The following is a 22842-nucleotide window of genomic DNA, read 5'->3' as shown; positions in this document are numbered from 1 at the left end:
AAAATAGGGACCAAAAGTAGCGATTGAAAATTTTATAGGGACTAAAAAAGTCGAAGGAAAATTTTAGAGGGACTAAAACGAAAAGTTGGTATGCTTATAGGGACCAAAAACACATTTAACCCTATTTTCAATGGTCAAATTTAGTGTCTTACAAAAGTGACAATTTTAGCTTCCAATATTACATTTAACGGTCATTCACAAGGACTAATTTGAAAAACATACACATAGTTGATTACCAAATTGAAAAAAAATATCCATATAGGAGATAAAATTGAGAGTGACATACAAAGTATGTGGTTTACTCTGTTAACAAAGGTGCTTAGTTTTGTCTATAAAAAGTGATCAAAATCACTACTACTACTTCAAAGTCACACCAATATTTGAATTTTTTTACATAAAACTTCCTAACATTAAACATCTCACTCACTTGCATCAAAAGTCAACTATAACTAAATAGTAGTAAATGTTTCTAAATCAATTCAATTCAAAATTCAACAAAAATCTAGCTCATCCAGACACACATGTACTATGTTCACACTTCACATTCACAACTAGCTCGTTAGTTTTTTTTTTTTTGACGAAACAACTAGCTCGTAAGTTGGCATGCCATAATTTTCAAAGATGTCAAATTTCTAAACTTTCCTGAATATAGCTTGACATATAACTCATATATCAGATTATCACATACTATCCCTCTAACTCTCCTTATCAAATGCAAACAAAAAAGCAAGACAATAATATATTCTGCTATATATAGAAATTGAAACAATAAGTGGTCATTACCATAAAGTAACTTCTTCCAACATCCACAATCAGAGGCTGAAATGAACCAAGAACACTCACCATTCCACTTCACAAAATCATTATAAAAAATAGATTTTTTAAAAATCACTAATTTGTTTCACACACACTAAATACATATAAATGGATAATTGTGACTTCAAATTCGCTTCTCAACATATCAAATGTTTCTAGAGTCTTTTACCATCTGAATTGTAGTTACCGACAAAAAGTCACTAATTTTACATCACAAGAACAATGAAACCCCTAAAATTAGCTAAATTAACAGACAATAATAATTATATTATACTAGCCATAGAACCACAAAATGTAGCAATGAAACTATATTATCATTATCATAATCATGATTATTAATTAATCTTAATTTACTTGCTACTTCCTTTGTTAATCATATCCTTATACCTCATTATAGAATCAATCCTCTGCAACTTCAACTGCTGCTTAAACTTGTTGATGAAATCATCAGCCTTAGAATCCACCAACTCGTCCTCATCCACGGCGGCCGGGACAACCTTCGCCTCTTTCACGGTGGCTGGCCGGCGTTTCTCCACAATGTCATCTTCCTTAAAATGTGAAAAAGCAGATTTACTGCTAGCAGATTTCTTCATCTTCCTCGACAGCTTCACCGGAACCTCCCCGGAGTCCGGCATAGTGTCTGAATGTGTCCTTGTGAAATTACCTCCTTGGCCCTGCAACTTCATGAAAACCTCTTCTATAGAAACATGACCCTCTTCTTCATAGTTTCCTCCGAGGTTGTCTCTTATATGTCCCAAAACATCATCTTCTTCATGTTCTTCTTCTGTTTCCTTAACTTCCACGTGTTGTTTATGAGTTTCATGAGTGAAAACGTTGTTACTGTTGTCGGGTGAGAGTTTTGTAGTGAAGGGTTGAGTAGGTAAGTAACTATAAAGGTTAATGGATTTGAGTCTTTGCAAGACAGAAGGAGATCTAGCAAGTTGAGGAACATGGATTTCATTTTCGTACGTTTGAAGTTGTTGATATTGTTGAGGTTGTTCTTGTTGGGATCTATAAGGTTGGTAAGAGTAAAAGTTGATGGATTTGAGTCTTTGTAAAACAGAAGGAGATCTAAAGAGTTGTTGGTGATGGGGTTGTGGAAAGTTAGGATCTTGTTGTTGGTGATGTTTTTGGGTGGCATTGGCTAAGGTGGAAGTGATGTAAATGGTAGCTATGACAAGTTGGAGAAGGAGGAAGAAGATGGTGGGAGTGAACCAGCTGTAGAGACCAGCCCAGAATGTTGGTGAGGATGATGTTAATGATTGTTCCAACATGTTTTAGGTTTTGTGTGAGATTTGGAAGTTGTGTGTAGGGTGGAGGAGATTGGAGAGATGAAGAGAGGGTTTTGGTTTTGTTGATGACTTATGTAATGTTGTGTACTTGTTTGTTTTGTGGTTTGTGGCTTGTATTGTGTGAAAGGCTTTGATATTATTTGGCTTTGGTTATGATGGAGAGGTCACAGCCTGAAAATAATATCATTTCTTTAATATAATGATATAAAATTTAGATGAGTTGAATCCAAGAGTCTTTTTACGGTTAGAGCATATCCTAAAACTCGAGTCAAATGTAACTCAATCATATACTATTAAAAGATTTTTTTTTTGAAGTATGAGTCAATTTTTTATCAATTCAATCGACATTTGTGGACAATTATTTTTATTTATTGAGTGATGAGATGAGATTATTATGATTAATGTTTGGTATGGTTGATTTTGGAAATTTTATTTTTTGGGGGGAAAGTGAGAGTATCGAGGAACACGTGGTGTCATATGATGGGTCTGCTGCAAAGGGACAAAATATGGGTGTGGATTTATTTGTGTAACGTGAGAAATTTGTTGGATTATTGGGGGTATATAATATGAGGCTTGACTTTAGTAGAGCCTTGTGTGAATGGGAATGACTTAAATTTGAAGTTCGATGGAATGGGCGTTGGTATGTACCATTGGACGGTTGGTTAATGGTTGTTAGTTTTTACCCTTCTGGTTTGGACAGCAAAGCTTAGCAGGCAAGATTTTAATTATGGCCAAGTAAATGCCTTTTTTGAGTTTTAAAAAATGGGTCAAGTGTCCATTGTGGAGTGGAATAGATTCTTCCTCTCATGTTTATCTTTGAGAAATAATATTTTGACAAACACTTTTTGACAACTTTTGGACAACTTTCTCTCTTACTCACATGATGTTGTTATCCTCTCTCTTCCTTTTTCTCTCTCTATTGTTTTTGACCAATAAGAAGTGAGAAAAACAAGGTTGTCAACAAAGTTGTCATCAAATGGATGTCAAAATATCATTACTCTTATCTTTTGAGCTATGATAAGTGAACACAAAATGTTAAACACAATACAGACACCACTGTATAAAATACAGTATTTTTATACTGTTTTATTTTTCTTTTATTTTTTCCTCTTTCTCTCTCTTCTCTCCCCCATTGCTTCCTTTCTCTCTAATCTTTCCTCCCTCTCAGCCGTCAGCCACCATCATTTCACCCCTTCACCTGCTTCTCAGTTCCCGACGTCACTTTCAATCTCTTACGGACAACTGACTTCTCACCAGCGACCACCCACGTTCTTACGCCGGTCACCGGCGTCGTCTCTGACGACAGTGTGCTCAGATCTGAAGAAGTTGAAGGTCTAATACGATGGCGGTGAGGACGACGTGATGGCGTGGTGGTAAAGACAATGATGGTGACGACGGAGGGTGTGGTGGCGACGAAGACATGGGAGAAGAAGAAGGGATCGGGAAGAAGAAGAAGAAGGAAGGAAGGTGTGCCTGAACATTGGGAAAAGGAGGATGAAATTACAAAATTGTCCATCTCTTTAAAAGCGAAATTACTTGTTTGTCCATGGTGTCTGGTATTTGTCCAAAATTGTGTGTTCAGATATCATTTCTGTTATCTTTTACCCCCTCAAACTCACGATAAATGTCTAATTCACGAAAAATTATTGTCCTAAAATGAATGAACCTACTAACATAGTCGGGAAATACTTGAATGACTTTGCATTTTAGTGACTTTGGTGATTTTAGTGTATTTTAAATGAGAGAGAACAATATATGAGTGATTAAAATAAATTATTTTGATGAGAGATAATTATTGATTTTGAGAGAGATAGAGACAAAATCATCAAAGTCACTGAACTCAAAATCACCGAAGTGTTACCCCAACATAGTCGACCCTAATCATTTTAGAGAAAGAAAATTAATCTTATCTTTAAAGACTATCTAATCAATTTCGAGTTCAAATTATCCTGTTATTTCATCATATATGTGTATGTGCATGTGATTTGGAAAAAAACCGGGTATCAAATTCATACTTGACATGGAATACTCAAAATCTCAAAGATGCCTATGACCACACTCATCTATCACACACAAAAAAAAATTCAGCTTTTTTTTATGCAATCCATCACTATTTATCTATCATAGACACACTGAATCATCTCATGTACATCATCCCCTTCCTATTCTCTTGACCATTTCTCACATTATTTAGTGTTTACTTCATGGAATTGCTGAAGGGTGGAAAGTTTATAACGTGACTTGTTCTTCTTATGTTGATTGAAGAACTTGATATGACCGTAAGTAAATACATTGATGGACTGATATGACAATAAGTTTATATGACAATAAGTAAGTACATATAGAAAATGATATAACACTAAGTAAATACATTGAAGGATTGATATGACACTATTAACACAACATTTGAACATCAAAGACTATTTTGACTAACGTAATGCAAAATCGTGGACTATTTTGAAATTTTGATCCTTTGAGAGACTATTGTGGCTATTTGTTATACTTTTAGGAATGAAAAATGACTATTTTCCTCATTACTTTATCTATCTAATCTAATCTAATCTAATCTAATATATATAATAAAAGAAAATATGTCATCCAATTTTTATGAGCATATCAAACTAACAGAGGGTGCAACCATGAAAATTGTATTGTAACTAGCAAAACAAGTTCTAATTGAAAGCCCAATCAAATTCCTTTTAAAAAGCCCAAATTATATAATTCACAAATATTTTATATTTAAAAAAAAATTAATTTAAAAGTTAAAACCCTACTCAACGAAGCTCAATTGCTCCATCAAAAGTTCTCATTTTACGTATCAGAAACAAACACCTGCCGGAGTCATCGTCGTCACCCGCCAGGTTTTCCCCTTTTCCCTTCCCCTCCCTTGTTACGGCGGCCGCGATTTGCGGTGGCGGCCCTCTTCTATATTTCTTACTTTCAATTGGTGTGTTTGATTATGTGGTTTCTAATTTTGAATGGATTGATCATCTAAAATTGATTCTAAAATCATACTCTTTGGTTTTATCATAGCAAGTTTGATGATTGATACTGAACCGTTTGTTAAAATAATTGATTTTTTCCTTTTTTATTATTTTTTTCTTTTCATAGTACACAAGAGAAGAGAAGAGCTTCCATGGAGAACAACGGAGATATACCCGAGGATGCCAACGAACGTATGAATATATTTATTATTTATTATGTGTTTGAATTTTGCTATTTTTCTATATATTCCATTGACTTTGATTCTTGTGTATTTTGTATTGTTGCTGGCATTTACAGATTGCCCAGGTCCTCAGTCTGATTCTGCTGGAAAATCTGATGCATGTGAAGGTTGCCCAAATCAGCAAATTTGTGCCACTGCCCCTAAAGGACCTGACCCTGGTTGGTACTCTTCACCTTTCTCTTATGCTTTTATGTTTATTTCCAATGACCATTAGGCCCTGTTTGATTAAACGCACTTAATCATTTATCATGTAGGTGCTTATATATAAGCTATTTTGATAACAAAAAGATAAAATAAAGTCAAACTGTTTTCATATAAACTATGAGCCGTTTTCGCAAGTTATCCCGTAGAGTTTATGAAAACAAGGTGAAACAGTGTATGGATAATTGGATATGTCGTAAGTTGTGTCCATAATCAGTCTCACAAGTCACACATGCTTATGTTAGTAGATAAGCTCAAATAAACCAATCAAAACAAACCCTTATTTATATAAGCTTGTTCAAACACCATTCTTTTAAGTTCTAGGATTTGGGACTGTTTTTGAGTATTATTTAACCTTGGTGCTCATGTACTAGATATTGTAGTGTGATTTCTTTCCGGGCTCATCATTATCATTGCTTATTTGGGTTGATTAGCAAAGAAATGGAATAAAATCAGCTCTTTCATAGTTATGGCGTTGTCGTAAGAAGATTTTTAAAGCCAAGACTAGTGAAACATTTTATGTGATACTGTTTTGCTTAGTTTGTTTATTGTTTGGTCTTGTTATAGGGTTGTTAATTCCTTGGGCGTTTGATAGTGGCTATAGTTTTGTGTAGAGGATTTGTTCAATTTGTGACGTTGGAGATCCTTTGACAACTATGAAATGAACCATGTGTTGGAAATCATTCAATCCAACTTAATAATTCATGACTAGAGATGCTAATTGATATGATAATAGCTTCAGATTGATTTCCACACTTGCCTAATGGTGAAGTTAGCGGCCTAATACACAAAAGGGAAACAAAGTGACATTATATAGGCATTTGCTCACAGAAAGTTAAAGAATAAGAGACAACACACAAAAAGATAGGAAATAGAATTCCTCGTTAGGTGGTAGACATTCTTGTGTTTTTAGAAGATACAAAATTTAGCAAACGTGTCATAGTAAAACTCTCAAAGTCCTAAACCATAGCTAGTGTTGATCATGTGGGAGGGTGATGGACTTTTTAACACCTACTAGAGGCTCCCAGAATAGAATGCTTCCATGATCAGGAAAAAGATGGTTGCATTTGTTGCACCTCTGTATCCAAAAGCTTCATTGATATAGACTTGAGCCATCTGGCTATAATAAAATACTCAAACCATAGTTTGTTTGTTCACTTCACTGTGTTCCTCATTGAGAAGGGATGTTGACCTTGAGCATCTGCTACAGGCTCTCAAAGCAGAGTTTGATGGAGACCCGAGTGAGGGCTGATAAGTAAAAAGGGGTGTATTGTAATTGTTAAAAGTAAGAATCTTTAGATATTCCTTTAATTGTACAGCTTCCTAGATTGATTGTCATTACTCCTAGAGTATTCAACTTGCTAGGCTAGTGCTTACTAAATAAGCTTTCAATGTATTTATTGTAAAGCCATTATAAATACAAGGTGTGTGATCTCATTATAGACACACATATTAGAGCTGTGACATATTTTACACAGACTTCACATATTTTACATGGTATCAGAGCTGGTTCTGATTCTGTGACACTGTGCTTCACTACTGCTTCCGTCAGAACCACATATTAGTAGTGTTCTGTTCCTAGGAATGTGTTTATTACTGTGCTCATCGCTTCCGGTGACTTTCACACCCTTTCCGCTGTGCAAATACCAGCTGCCAGAGGTGTTTATCACTGTGTTCATCCCTTTCAGTGACCTTCACGCCCATTCCCACTGTGCAAATACCAGCTGCCACTTTTCTGGTGCGACTCAACACCGAGCGCCACCACCATACCGCCGCGTAATCCTCTGGCATGCACAATGACTATTTCTCCGCTGCCATCTTCTGATGAATGCACCTCCACGCGCCGCTTTTACCCCTGCACGTGAGCCCTGGTGCCAAATCAGCATGTAAGAGTGTGTGCCGAACTATCCGGTTAATTGTTTCCAAATCCAGCCATCGCAGGTCCCCCTCTGCCACTTTCAGAGGTGTTTTTCATCATTTGGTGAGTCGGTTACTATATTCACACAAATGATTATCAACGTTCTCTTTCCGTTGATGATCACTTGATGGTGACTTTTGATTTGTTGTAACAAGCTTGGTGCATCTGTCATGCATGCTCCAGCTTGAGTAGGGGTGTTAAAAGTAAGAATCTTTAGATATTTCTTTAATTGTACAACTTCCTAGATTGATTGTCATTACTCTTAGAGTGTTCAACTTCCTAGGCTAGTGCTTACTAAATAAGCATTCAATGTATATTTATTGTAAAGCCATTATAAATACAAGGGGTGCGATCTCATTATAGACACACATAATAAAGAGTGTGGTTAGGATATTAAATAGAGAGTGTGGTAGGCTGCTTAGTTGGCAGGTTTGTTATGGCCTCAGTTGTATAAATGGTGAGTGAGGCTAGTGAAGATTGATGGGGACTGAGGAATATTGGAGCGAACCATTACGGTTAGGCCGAGAGAGAATTTTCTCCTTCTCTGAGGAGCTTGGCTCTGGTGTAGATTGGGATTCTTTACCTTCTACAGTTTTCCTTCATCAAATAAATACACTCTATTTCCCTTTGTTTGATCTATTTCTATACTCGATTTCTGCTTCTAAATTTTGGCTTCCCATCATATTGCATCTATGATTTGTGACAGTGACAAGATGTGTGCAAAACTCTCCATCAAATAGCATTATGCCACAGCTCTGCATCTAATACCTTTCCACCTTTGCTCTTTAAATATTCTATTTTGGCTCTAATGAACCTAGGTGTGATTCAGCATCTTACATCATTTAAAATTATTCATTGCACAATCCAGGGAATTGGGAGGTACACATCAGTTTTTGATATATGCTATGAAATCAACGAGTAACAACCATGAACTAAATTAAATTTCAGTAGACTTTTTGAAATGCCATTAGACAAAAATTAAGACTTTTTGAAGTGGAGTGGGATAAAGAGGTTTGGAATCCTTTTTTTCTGTTTACCTGCGTTATATGGTATGTTGCATTGGGGTTATTTGATTAGATCTGTGGGTTTGCTAGGAAGTTTTGTGTTGGTGTTGAATTGTATCAGTTTTTCTTGTCTTATTTTGGTTTGGGAGATTTTAGTCAATTTTGGTTTTTATTGCTTCCTGGTAGTTAGTTAAGCCTTGTTTAGAAGCATTGTTTGTATTTTTGTACTCTTGCAGCTCTTGTGCTTGATCATTTATAATACTAGCTCTTTTTGCCTTCTAAAAAAACATTTCACTGTTTGGTGGTCTTCTATCATGCTTTCACTCGACATGTCTTGTAGGATTAGCTATAGACTTGATTTATATAATGCATTCTCTCCAATAATAGTTTGAAGAATGATTAAGATATTTAATCAGCATGTTTTTCCTGTGAAACCGATTATAAATATTCTCTGGATCCTTTTATTTTGCCATTGTTTCAAAGTTAATGGTGATAACATAATATTTTTTCTTAACGGAAATTGGTAGAAATACCTACTTTCTTGATGTCATATTTTTTCTGTACGACACTTGGGCTGTTTTCGGATAGGGCATTTCTTAATTTTATGGAATTGAGAATGTTGAGCAATCAAATTGCCTTCATGTTTAAGCATTTTGGTCACATTTTCATTGTTTTTTTGCATTGGTTTTTGCAGATATGGTTGCCATTGCCGAAAGAATGGCCACTGTGAAACATAAGATACTGGTCTTGTCAGGAAAAGGAGGTGTTGGCAAGAGCACATTTTCTGCCCAGCTGGCATTTGCGTTAGCTGCAAGGGATTTTCAAGTTGGTCTTCTGGACATTGATATTTGCGGTCCAAGCATCCCAAAGATGCTTGGCCTAGAAGGTCAAGAGATACACCAGAGCAACCTTGGTTGGTCTCCTGTCTATGTTGAGTCTAATCTTGGGGTCATGTCAATTGGGTTCATGCTTCCTCATCCAGACGAAGCTGTTATATGGAGAGGTCCACGCAAAAATGGTCTTATCAAGCAGTTTTTAAAAGACGTTTATTGGGGTGAACTTGATTTTCTAATTGTCGATGCTCCGCCTGGAACCTCAGATGAACACATTTCAATTGTTCAATGCCTAGATGCTGCTAATGTAGACGGTGCAATCATAGTTACCACTCCTCAACAAGTCTCTCTTATTGATGTGAAAAAAGAAGTGAATTTTTGCAAGAAAGTTGGAGTGAAAGTTCTTGGGGTTGTGGAGAATATGAGTGGCCTGTCCCAGCCCATCTCAAATCTCAAGTTTATGAAGATTACCGATAATGGTGAGATGAAAGATGTTACGGAGTGGATATCGGAGTACATGAAAGAAAAAGCGCCTGAAATGCTGAATTTAATCGCCTGCAGTGAAGTATTTGATAGTAGCGGTGGTGGAGCGTTGAAGATGTGTAACGAGATGGCGGTACCCTTTCTTGGTAAGGTTCCTTTAGATCCACAGCTTTGCAAGGCAGCTGAAGAAGGTAGATCGTGTTTTGCAGGTAAGGATTGTGTCGTGAGCGCTCCAGCATTACAAAAGATAATAGATAAGCTGATGGAAACTAGTGGGCTGTCAATGACGGAAAGCAATGGAGTGTAGCAGATCTACTTTTGTTCGTCTTGTAAATTGAAACCTAATTGACAGAAAATTCGTTTTTCTGTCTAAAGCCATGTAAAATTAAGTTTTATGGGGTTGAGGCAATTTGAGAGCAGAAGTATTGTTTTCTAGACAGCTATTTGACAGTGTAGTTTACATTCATATTCACAGTAAAATAAAGTTATCCAGTTTGTTTGTGACATTGTAGGTTCTATTATATCTGAAATGTTTATTTCGACTTTAGATTTCTGCTATTCTACTTTTATGCCATAAGTGTTTGAAAGAATTATCATGTGTATTGAAAGCTATTTATACATAAGGTTATTATTATAAGGATAACAATGAGCATCCACATTTGCGTGTAAAACAATCTTTCCATTTTTTCACGTCAATTATTGGATATATTTAATCGCGTGTTTCTATTAACTAGTGACTTTGTAGTTTGTATTTGCCCAACGAGATAAAGAACTTCTGAGTTTTTGTCACTAAGCTGCTTTGTCTTTACTTCCTTCTATAGAACATTTGCGTGACAGAAACCATTAAGAATGCAAATTATGAACATCTTATTAGGTGTATCTATGCATTTTGAACATCTTTTGCCACACTTGTCTTGTTTGCGGCAGATTATACACGTTCTCTAGTACGACAGTCGAAAGCTACAAAATTGTATGCAGATTCTAAATCAGAGATTTAGTTAGTAGTTGGAGTTATCTAAAATAATCAAATTGAGTATCCAAGGAAATTTTCTAGCATATCTTCTAGCCAAATGAAACATTCAGATTATAGTGGGATGTTTGTCATTTTCTTTTTCATAAAAGGGGTGTTTTGTTTTTTGAGAAAACATAAGTGTGAAAAGAATATACAATTACAAAATTATATTCTATTAGGGAATTATTGAAAGACGGAAATGAGAAGGGGAGTGTGTTTAAAATATAGATGAGTGTACCATCAAATTCGTCCCTGAATTTTCACGGGTCGGTCAAATTCGTCCCTCAATTATGCGAAATATTTACTTAGTCCCTGAATTTGTCAGACGTTCATCAAAAAGTCCCTCCGTCCAAGTGCTCCGTTAGCTATGCTGATCTGTCGCCCTGCATGCTGTGTTGTCTTGTACACGTGGCAAAAAGGAAGCCACGTGTTCAAGGACTAATTTGATGGATAGTGGAAAAATTCCAGTTTTCACTTTTCAGTTTTATTTTTTATGTTATTCCAATTTTGCCCCTGTATTACTCATACCTCCCTCACATTTCTCTCAGAAACATCAAAAACGTCCTTGACTCTTCTCCTTCCCGCTAAAACTTTCTCCATTCTCACCTATCCAAAATCATCATCATCATCTCCGGCGATTCTCACGTCTTTGAAGTTTCTGTGTTCGGCTGTGGTTAAAGGTAACATCTTTCCTCTAGTTTATCAAGTTTCTGTGTTCGTATTCACCATTTTTTTGTCCTTTTTTTTGTTTTTTCGTTTTAAGTTTTTATCATTTTGTTTATTTTGTTTCTGTAGCAGAAAATGCTCCTAACTCTGTGCCAGAAAATGTTGTGCCTGGAAATGCTCCTAACTTTGTGCCAGAAAATGTTGTGCCTAGAAATGCAGAAACTGCAAGAAATGTTGTTGCAAATGTTGGACAGGTATGACTCTTAAATTTTAAGGATCAATTTGACAATTAATATATTAATTGAAGGACTGATATGATTGATTATTTTATGATTTTAGGGACTAATTTGATTGCATTTTCAATTTCAGGGTGTTGCACCAAGGAGGTATGGCCTTAGAGGACCGGTTCTTTCAGCTGACAGGCCTAAGCAAACACCAATGAGGGGTCCTGCACCAGCTCATCCAACTCCTGCTGGAATAATTAGGGTTCCATATCCAACCTATGGTCCACCCGGTTCGACTCAACCTACTCAATTCATGGAGTTTATACCAACTCCTGGATTTCCAAAGAAGTGATGCTTCGTGGAGTTTAAAAGATATTTTGAATGCTTGTAATATTTAGGCTTATTTGAATTATCTTTATTTAAGACTTATCTTTATTTAAGTCAAAGTTGGTGTCCCATAGTTGGGTTTCTTTTTGCTTATCTTTATTTAAGACTTATGACTTGTTAATGTCCCGTAGTTGGGTTGCTTTTGCCTATGCAATTTCTCTGACTTATGACCTATGACTTTTGCCTATGTAATATTTCAGTTTCAATTTGTGTGTTCTGGTTTTTTTAGTTTATTTTGTACACATATGTTTCAAGGATCAATTTGATATCTGATTAAACAATTCAGGGACTTATTTGATGGTTTTTTTTAATATAACGTAAGGATCTATTTGCTAGATAGAGAAATAATTTAGGGACTAATTTAATGGTAATATTATTACAAAAATGTTACTTTCCTCAATCATCTTCAACCTCTTTTCATTAAAAGTTTACCAGAGGGCGAGCATAGAATGACCTTCCTGGGTTTTTTGAAGTCTTGGATTTTCTAACAACACAAATTCTAGGACACCAACTTGAAGTATTGGATCTAACAACACAAACTCTCACAACACCATTAAACTTGGAGCTTGAAGATGAAGCTCTACTTTCATAACTGTTTTTCCATATTCCCACCCCCATCATTTCAGATTCAATTTCAATAGTTTTGCTTCAAGAAATTTTGAGGATTTTGGCTTTCAGATTCAATACGAAAAAATTAGGGTTTGAAATTTTTTGAATAGGGGAGGAACTGGACCACTTATTATTGGAGGAAATTTTGGTGATTTGAGTGTAGATTGCATATTTTGTAATTAGGGTTCCAATTTTATACAATTGGGGAAGAAAGAGCCGTTGGGGAAGAAAAGAGCCGTTTGGGAAGAAAGCCAAATCATTTTCTGCAAATCAATCAATTTAGTCCTTCAAAATGTTTGTTATTATCGGCCAAATTAGTCTCTGCTTACGTGGCGTCTGACATGTGAGTGGTTAACGGCCACGCCAGCCCCGTTAACACTCTGTTTGAACAGAAGGACTAACTTGATTGACATTTAACAAATTCAGGGATTAAATTGATATTTCGCATAATTGAGGGACTAATTTGACCGACCCGTGAAAATTTAGGGATGAAGTTGATGATTCACTCAATATAGATTTATAGTATAGGATCAAAGTCGTCCTGGATTTAGTATATTTTATAAAAGAGAAAAGTGAGAAAAAAGGAGATACTCCTCCACTACTAATTATAAACATTCATACCACTTTTTAAATATATTGAAAAGGTGATAATGTAACTAATGTGTATATTTCGTATATAAATAAATATTAGTTGTGTATAGTTTTTTTTCCTTCCTAATATTGACCTTTAATTTTCTATGATAAATTGATAGTAGTAAAAGAGAAGTGCTTGGCAAATGAGTAATAAATGTACCTGATACTTTGTAAAATGACTTATATTTAGGGATATATTTATTTTTAAAATGAGCCTAAGCAGGGAAAAATTTGGAGTAGAATATATGAGAGAGATAGGTTTCTATGAAATTTTGTGTAATCAATGGTAAATTGAAATATTAGACTTTTTTAAAAAAAAAATTCATAATTTAAAATGTTCAAATTCCGCTCTTTACGAGACTTGACTTGAATCTTACCGATTGCATCAACTTACGTTGGCACGTTCATACACATTCTTTTTTTTTTTTTGGTACAAAAGAGGGCCAAAGCCCAAGTTCATACACATTCTAGGCATTACTTATACACAACCATAATCTTAAGGGTTCAAAACCACATTTTCTTAACTTTCATTCCCCCACACGTAAAATTGCCGGTTAATTTGTTCGAACTTTAGAGTCACACTAATTAAACATTCATCGGGGGTCTAAGTTAGTTCATTTTACAGTTTAACAAACCCTCCATTCGGTTTTATATATAAGAAAAAATTAGATCAACAAAAGTTAATGTAATTGCGTTAAATTTTACATCAATTTTTTTTTTTGAAGAAACCAAAATGAATTATATAACCAAAGAGCGGTTCCCAAGCACAAGGTGTGCCTAGGATACCACTACAAAGTTACAGACAGTCAGTAGCACAAATATAGAGAAAACAAAGTTAGCCAATGCCCAGACAAGCTAAAGGGCTTGACCACCACCTCTGAGTGCCATAAACAAACATGCATTTTTAGCTTTTAGCCACCTTAGAGATAACATTTTAACCTTATCTAACAGACGGGGAACAATAGTTACAATATTATTGAACAGACGTTTGTTACGTTCATTCCACACAACCCAAGTACACAATAGCCAAATAAGCTGCAGGAACGAACATTTAGCTTTACTAACACCTGTCATATAAGTAAACTGCACCAAATGATCGGAAATATTATTACAATCCACCGCAACGAATCCAATCCAATCGCGCACCTGCTGCCATAGCAATGCAAACACGGAGCACGATAGAAAAAGATGCTCGGCTGTCTCCATGTGACCGCACCCTGAAACACACAAAATGTCTTCCGCAAAAATAACACCACGAATAGCCAGATTAGCTTTCGTAGGTAACCGATTCCGAATGAGCCGCCAAGCGAAGACCGAGACCTTCAATGGAACCTGTTTATGCCACACTAACTCCATAGATGTATCCATCTGAGAAGTATCACAGTTAAGTAACAAGTCCTAGGCACCTCGCACAAAATACCCATCAGCAATGTCTGGAAGCCACACCCATTTATCTGAAACATTTGGAACCAACGAGACATCAAATAGTAAAGCTTTACACTCCTCTAACAAATCCTCCTCCCACGCCCACAATATGCGCAGCCAACTCCACCCCTCCCCATCCCGCCCCAGACCCAGAGAGAACAAATTAGCCACCGTAATGGTTTTATTCTCAGTCAAGTCAAACAAGCGACGAAACCACACACTAAGCGGGATACCACCAATCCACCTGTGTGACCAAAACAAAGTTTCAACCCCATCACCCACCCTCCACATAACACTGTTACCAAACCACCCACCGCCATGATCACCATCTCCATCACGAATCCTACCTACCTCCCGCCACCAAGAAGAACCACTCTGGCCCCCCACCTTCAACCTCCCACCTACTTCGCCATAACGGGCGTTACATCAAATAAATCTACTTTTGTTGACTTAATTTTTTTTTTTTTTTTTATATATATAAGACCAATTTTTTTACTTTACATCAAATAAAACTTGTGGGATGCCAATAACACTTGTATATAACAATGTCCCTATTGGTGGAGCTTTGCTCAGAATGAATTTTTTTCTTTTAAAAAATTAATTGAAATCTAAGAGAATATAAAAATACAGGGTTGGATAAGTAAATAAATGGTACTACATTTTTTTTAATAAGTAAATAAATGGTACATATAATGTCGAAATAATGTCGACATTCAAGCTGCTGTCCTATTGCAACTAAATTGTCATAACCATATTCTCCCAAAAAAATGAAAACTATGTCATAACCATGACTCCACTCTTTTTTCTGTTGACAAAACCATTACTCCATTCCTGCTATGTCCTTTCTCCGCTTCCATAACCCCTCAATCCAAATATACAAACATGGTCTATGACATCATTTGTTCTCCAATATTCATTTTTATTATATGCTTCACTTACTTTATAACATTATTATAATAAAATTAAAATATTTTTCAATTCACAAACGCTTTTTCTTTATATTTCTTTCTTCTCTTCCAAGCCTACACTTCACGCCATCACCACTTCCACCTTTAAACTTTTCTAAAACCCTCTTCTTCTCTTCAAAAAAATGTCTACCCTCTTTCATGAATTCATGATGAATTCGAGCTGCGAAAGCAGTGAGTCAGACCTATGTCGCGACGAGTCAGCAGCTTTGATCTTAAAATTCGTCGCGATGGGGTCAATTCTTGTTGCAGGATTTTCTGGAATTGCTATACCGTTGTTGGGAAACCGACAGGGATTATTACGATCCGACGGGGAGATTTTACCGGCAGCTAAAGCGTTTGCTGCAGGAGTGATACTAGCGACGGGTTTTGTTCATATGCTTCAAGACGCTTGGAAAGCGTTGAATCATAGTTGTTTGAAATCATACTCTCACGTGTGGTCGGAGTTTCCATTTACCGGGTTTTTTGCGATGATGGCTGCCTTGTTTACTCTCTTGGTTGACTTTGTTGCGACGCAGTATTATGAGACGCAACACAAGAGAACACATGACAGTGGTGGCCCTGAGCACGGACGAGTTGTTGGTAATGGTGAGGGGTTGGAAGAGGAGTTGTTGGGATCAGGGATTGTGGAAGTTAGGGAAGAGTATGGTGGTGGGATGCATATTGTGGGGATGCATGCTCATGCGTCGCAACATGGACATTCACATCAAAACCATGGTGATGGACATGGACATGGTCATTCTCATTCATTTGGAGTGCATGATGGTGTGGATAGTAGCGTCCGCCATGTCGTTGTTTCTCAGGTAACCAATAATAAACATTCTTCATTTTCTTCCTTTGGTTGCTAGCTCACGTCACGTCACGTATCTCATTTATTATAATCTTGACTTTTGATACCTTTTTTTTTAATGTTTATACGTTTTGCCACAAAGAAAATAATATAAAACTGTGTACGTTTAATAATGTTAAGTTTCTTCCTTTCGAAAAAATAATGGTAAGTTTTGTTATTAACAATGGGTTTGTTTTAGGTTAGCTTTGAAGAATTGTGAGGGATTTATCCATCAAACAATCAAAATTAGTCATATGAATCAATTTGCAAATAAAGTGGAAGTTAGTTTGTGGTTACCACTTGTATGTATTTGCTCATTTGACTAACTTTGATTAATCTATGAACAAATTATTCTTAATTCTTTAAAGGTAGTTTATGTCTCACCTTAAAAAATAAGATCATGTAACAAATCAATGTTTGACGATGATTTGTAAAAAAGTTAAAAAGAAAACTAATGATAGGTTTTAGATAGAAAAAACATTTTCTGAAGTTCTAAGGTCTTGAATGCATCACTTCTAAGATAAAAGGTTAATCTTTTACATAATTGGGGAATTTGATCTATTTAGTGAAAAGGTTAATCTTTTACAAAATTCCGGTCAATCTATATGAACACATTTAATTCGCACAAAAGTTGAAATAAAGACGAAAATTTAGGGTTGGTCAACTTTTTGAAAATGTTTTTCTTTTGAAATTTTTTGTTGGTATTAACAATGAGAAAATAGACTTTAAAAGTGAGTCGCTATGATGGATAAAAGATAAAATGGTAGCAAATAATGATGCATTTTTAAAAAGGATTAAATAAGTTTTTTCTTTCCTGAAAAATTAACAAATTTTGTTTTTCATCCCCATGAAAAGTGGCATATTTCCATCCTTACAAAAGTTTTTTTGTCCCCATCAAAATTTTCAAAATTGTTTGATTATCGTTAAACTACAAAATTTTTGAATAATGTTTTTCAGACATGTTTAGAACATCATAAAAAATTTCTTTACATAAACTTAGATTTTTTTAAAATGTGATATTAAATGTCAATTTTGAAAGCTCAAGATAAAGCAACGAAAATTTCTACCTAAAATCCAATGTTGAACTCTTTTTTGAAGGAATTTTTTGTAATGTTTTAAACATACTGACTTAACATCAAGGACTAAATTGAGGTAGAATTTTTTGTAAGAACGAACCCGTGACACTTTTTATTATGGAAACTAAAAGTGAAATCCGGTAAAAAAAACTGTTCTCTTAAGGAGTTTTTTTTTTCTTCTTCTCATTGATAAATACAAAAACTAACAATTTTAAAACTAACACTTTAGAAAATAATGAAGATAACTCTTTATAAATTTGATATTTTCATTGTATTGTTATGATGGTGAATATTCCGAAACTTCACAAGCTAGGTTAATTTTTTTTTTTTGAGGTTAATTTTTTTAGAGGCAAGTTAATTTTTTCTTTTTAAAGAAGGAAGGTTAATTTTTTAGAACTATCTTGGTTAGTACTAACGCAACTATCTTGATACCTCTCAAAAAGAAATTTTCTTAGTTAGTTGGAGATAAGTTCATTGCACTTGGTTAGTACTCAAATAACCACTATCTAGATCTATTCCATTTTACTTGTCATATTTGCAGTTTTTTTTCTTCCTATTTACTTTTACTTTTCAATTTCAATTTATTGTTTTGTCAATAATATTACTAAGAGAAACGAAAGAAATGTAATAATAAATAGTTAGAAGATATTATAGAAAAAAATACAAAAAATTTATCAAAAATAACCAAATTTATTACTTTTTTTAAGGGAAATTTATCAGTTTCTTGTATGTGTAAAGAACTCTGAGAATTAGGAAGGAATTGAGAGAGTAATCTTTGCTTCTTCTGTAGATAAAGTGCTACCCTAATGTTTTATTCTTCTGTGTGTTTTGTTTTCCTATTTGACCATTGAACATATTCCACCGTCCATATTGCGTGCATGGATTATATTCGGTTCCTTGGTCTCTGTCTCTCTAAGCAGTTGCGTGGTCTATAGCAACCATCCATTTTTTGTTTACTTTTTGAAGCTTTTAATGGACTAGACTAGCCATTATTTACGTGGGCCTCTCATTTTGTCAAACAGAATCAATATTAGTTGAGCTGAGCTAACTCAATTGAAGTGTTTGAAAGTACTACTATCATTGTGTATATGGCAAAAATGTGTGCACAGGGTTGATGTTTTTAATATGCATGCACGAACACTCTTGCTATCTCCATTAATATCTTTGTGCATTTTTTTACTCAAAAGAAGAAAATAAATGCATATTTCATTCAAAATTAAAGACCCAATAAAATGTATTTTCTTTGTTGTAATAAAATATAAACAAAAAGATTCAAAACTTCAAATGTATTTTGGTCCAAAATTTAGATTATTACATTTGACCTTTTCCCTTTATTTTTTTTTTTTTTTTTTACCTTTTGAATATTTTTTTGCGTATATTTTGCTATAGCAGATGCAATCGAAAGACTTGCTTGAACTTGAAGTTATGTATAGATTATGAAGAACAGACTAATAACAATTTTCTGTAATTATCCAACTCATGTAGGTATTGGAACTTGGAATAGTTTCACATTCCTTGATAATTGGGTTATCACTAGGAGTCTCACAAAGTCCATGTACAATGAGACCCTTAATTGCAGCATTATCCTTCCACCAGTTCTTTGAAGGATTTGCACTTGGTGGTTGCATATCCGAAGCCAGATTCAAGACATCATCAGCAACAATAATGGCATGTTTTTTTGCACTTACAACACCACTTGGTGTTGCAATTGGGACATTAGTTGCCTCAAATTTCAACCCTTATAGTCCAGGGGCTCTTATCACAGAAGGTATCTTGGACTCTTTGTCAGCTGGAATTTTAGTGTACATGGCTTTGGTGGATTTAATAGCTGCTGATTTTCTTAGTAAGAAAATGCGTTGTAGCTTAAGGCTTCAGATTGTGTCCTTTTGTTTGCTTTTCCTTGGGGCTGGATCTATGTCCTCTCTTGCCCTTTGGGCTTAAATAATTTATTTTAATTTTGTTGTAGTATTATATTATAATTGTAATTTATTTTTCAATATTAATAGCTTCATTGGCGGGGGGTCCTCATTTCTATACATATATATTTTTTTGGTCGAAGTTATAACAGCCACAAATTACACAATGCGTAGATCACTACCCGCTATTGGGGTAAAGTGCAGAATTTATGCATAATGAAACAGATACAACTCTAAAGCACCAGACTTGCTCTTGACTTATACATCTATAGAATCACGGTTAACTTGACAAGATAGGAATGAAGAGAAGCAACACAACAAAACAACACCATGAGCAATAAATAAATACATTATACATAGCTAAAATTAACGTTGGAAAAGTAATTTTTTTCACCAATACTAACATCTCTAAGTTTTCATGGCTTTAAGATTTTTTGGGAGCGTACCCATAAAATTAAGCTCAGGACTCTGTAGGGACTTCATTAACAAAAAATAATTACAAATTCTATACTATTTTTTTAAATGAATATTAACATACTTTGACTCTGTTCATATTCTCAAATTTTTTCTTGTCACTATACCACAAAGAAGCAATCGTTACGTGTGAGCGTCAAATGGGAAAACCTATGTGTGAATCTCCACTCACATTGATAAATTAATATTCCTAAAAAAATTCGAACGAAGGTTTATGGAAAATTTAAAATTTGAATTATAAAAAAATAGCATAAAATATAAAAAAATAAAATTATATTAATTTATTTTAGATTTCCCATAGATTTCATCATCAACCATATGTAATTTAATGAAAGTGTGATGAACAAAAAATATGGAAAAACTCCCGTAATCGAAATTCAAATTTTAATAGTCAATGTCTATTTTTAATAGGAGGAATGATAACTAGACACAAAATTTTAGACACAATACCAATACCATGGGCTTTTTTGTCATTTCAACCTTAAGTTAAGGGCAGCTTTGTAAAACCACTACACACCCTCTTCTATTTCTCTACCTCGTGCCCCACTCTCTCCTTTGTTTAGTTTCTCTCAGAACTGAACCACAAGTCCACAACCACCGTCCTCCCACCACCACCGTCACCATCCTCCGTCGCGGTGACCCACGTCCATTTCTCTTTTTCTCTCCATCTTTTTCTCTCCATTTCTCTTTTTCTCCTCCAGATCTCCCACCGTCGTCCTCCCCACCACCACCATCCTCCCACTGTCAGCACCACACCTCTTCCTCACAACCACCATCATCTATCATCACCTCCAGTCGTCGTCACCACCATCGCCGTCGACCTTCACATGATGTCTAGATCTGGATGTTGCGCCGATTGTCACACGCTGCTGAAGAGAAATAGTGGATGTGTTGCAGCGGTCGGAATCATCGGAGAGGGAGCGGAGGCTGAGTATGGTTGTGTGGAGAGAGAGAGAGAGATCGAAGGAGGTTGAAGAGGAGAGAGAGTGAGGGTTGCAGTAGAGGAGAAGAGGGAAAGAAAAATAAAATAAATTAAAAAAATGGAAAATGAAAAATACCGTATAAGTATACGGTAGTGTCGAAATTGTGTTTAAAAGTTTGTGTTCGTTTATCATTTCCGTTTTAATAGTGGGTTGGGAAGTGGTACCCGTTTTTCATTATATGCCACCGAGAGAGTCTCTTTCGTCTCTCTCTCTCTCTCTCTCTCTCTCTCTCTCTCTCTCTCGTCTCTGTCACTGATAAGTGTTTAAAAGTGATATATTTCATATAGGAGTTTAGGCATTTTAGTGACTTGTTTTGCAAGATTCTCCATGGAAAACTCCAAATATTATGCAAATATGTCATTTATGCTTTTGTGCCTTATTCTACCCTTTTTGTGCAGGAAAATACAAGCAAGGAGCAAGAAACGTCAAAGTTCAAAGTCCTACGCCATTAGCGTATCCTACGCTAATAGCGTGATGAAGAAATGCCCAAGGTCAGAGAGATACGCCAATGGCGCACCTGGGGCGTGGATCTGGAGCACTCTTGAAGAGTACGCTATTAGCGTATACTGAGCTATTAGCGTACAGGCTCCAGGGAGCTACGCCATTAGCGCACCTGGAGCGAAGCTGGTCATGAAGAAACACGCTATTAGCGTGGGTTACGCTATTAGCGTAAAAGCTCCAGAAGGATACGCCATTAGCGTAGCTGGAGCGTAGAAGCAGGGCAAGGCCAACGTGGCACAAGCCCATTGGTCAGATTATAGGCCGACATACCACGCTATTAGCGTAATTTGCGCTATTGGCGTAGGTACAAAAACACAGGCCCTTTAAATAGCATTTTTACCTCTCTTTTAGGTCATTCACTATTCCATTGATATTTTCATACATTCTAAGAGAGAGGTCAGAGCTATTTCCAAGAGAGAAACACAAAGCAAGGTGTTTAGGAGTAGATTCAACTCAAGATCACTTTGGACACGAAGGATCTTGACATAGAATCTTCATCTTTCCTTCATCCTTTGCTTAGTATACATGTCTATGTGTAGCTATCATCTTCTTTGTAGTATTGAGGTAACAAACAAGCTATTATGTAATCTTTTGATCTTTTAATATATAAGGTTCTAGCTTAATGATTCAATATTGTTGTTATTCTTGTTTTTAATGCTTTCAAAGAGATTCAAGATGATTTGGACACAAACTCTTGAATCTAGAACTAGAATAACAATCTATCTTATGTTATATCACTCTTGACAAGTTTGTAAACCTTTGATAATTACTTTTAATCAAGAATTTAATGCTTTCGGATACTTAATCAGGCTGGACACGGTCGATTAAGTTATCCGATCGACTTTGTTATCGTTTAAGGGATTTGGACACGAATGTTTAAACGCTAACTTAGAAATAACGATGTCGCTTTGGACACGAAGGATGTTGTAGAAATGATTGTAATAATATTGATTATAAAGCTAGAGTCTATTAATCGATCGAGAGATTGCTGCTGTTATGCTTGCTCGTTATCTTATACCGCAAGCGAAATAGTTCGATCTCCTCTCGTTTTTACTTTTATGTCATCTGTGGATATAATGTTACAAACAAACATTTTATAAAGGATACCTTAATGTGAAAGATTGTGAAAACACTTATGATTTAACGCAACTCCCTGTAGAAAACGATCCTATATATACTCACGTGTACATAGTTATATGACATGTAGAAATTCTACATCAGTCACAGGACTCTATAGGGGCTCCATCAACAATAAAATAGTTTTAAATTCTATATTTTTTTTAATGAATATCAATAAAATTCTCATGCTAAGTTATTACCATCTTCTACGTACACTTTTCATCATGGGGGGTCACTTTTCATGATCGTG

At 35.4% G+C, this 22842-nt stretch overlaps 4 protein-coding genes and 1 pseudogene across 4 annotated transcripts; 3 read left to right on the top strand and 2 right to left on the bottom strand.

The window, feature by feature from the left end:
• Positions 1-1109: 1109 nt before the first annotated feature.
• On the bottom strand, positions 1110-2216 carry LOC146952257 (uncharacterized). Its single transcript, XM_085700406.1, has one exon. The coding sequence runs from the start codon at positions 2088-2090 to the stop codon at positions 1167-1169; it is 924 nt and encodes a 307-aa protein (XP_085556532.1). The 5' UTR covers positions 2091-2216; the 3' UTR covers positions 1110-1166.
• A 2678-nt stretch (positions 2217-4894) lies between these two features.
• On the top strand, positions 4895-10277 carry LOC146952256 (cytosolic Fe-S cluster assembly factor NBP35-like). Its single transcript, XM_085700396.1, has 4 exons — positions 4895-4969; positions 5220-5284; positions 5391-5492; positions 9152-10277. The coding sequence occupies exons 2-4, from the start codon at positions 5245-5247 to the stop codon at positions 10078-10080; spliced, it is 1071 nt and encodes a 356-aa protein (XP_085556522.1). The 5' UTR covers positions 4895-4969; positions 5220-5244; the 3' UTR covers positions 10081-10277.
• Positions 10278-11278: 1001 nt separating this feature from the next.
• Positions 11279-12254, top strand: LOC146952255 (uncharacterized). Its single transcript, XM_085737156.1, has 3 exons — positions 11279-11465; positions 11581-11705; positions 11821-12254. Exons 1-3 carry the CDS (start codon positions 11279-11281, stop codon positions 12025-12027), a joined length of 519 nt encoding a protein of 172 aa, XP_085593282.1. The 3' UTR covers positions 12028-12254.
• Positions 12255-14057: 1803 nt separating this feature from the next.
• LOC146952254 (uncharacterized) lies at positions 14058-15020 on the bottom strand (annotated as a pseudogene).
• Positions 15021-15755: 735 nt separating this feature from the next.
• Positions 15756-19612, top strand: LOC146952253 (zinc transporter 4, chloroplastic-like). The gene is made up of 2 exons (XM_085700382.1): positions 15756-16497; positions 19085-19612. Exons 1-2 carry the CDS (start codon positions 15820-15822, stop codon positions 19538-19540), a joined length of 1134 nt encoding a protein of 377 aa, XP_085556508.1. The 5' UTR covers positions 15756-15819; the 3' UTR covers positions 19541-19612.
• Positions 19613-22842: the final 3230 nt, after the last annotated feature.

This window comes from Medicago sativa, chromosome 1 (genome assembly GCF_051527215.1).
Source record: "Medicago sativa cultivar Bolivia chromosome 1, Bolivia_mono, whole genome shotgun sequence".
Taxonomy (NCBI): domain Eukaryota; kingdom Viridiplantae; phylum Streptophyta; class Magnoliopsida; order Fabales; family Fabaceae; genus Medicago; species Medicago sativa.
The sequence above is the reverse complement of the archived record's forward strand: the minus strand, read 5'-3'. Positions and strand labels throughout refer to the sequence as shown.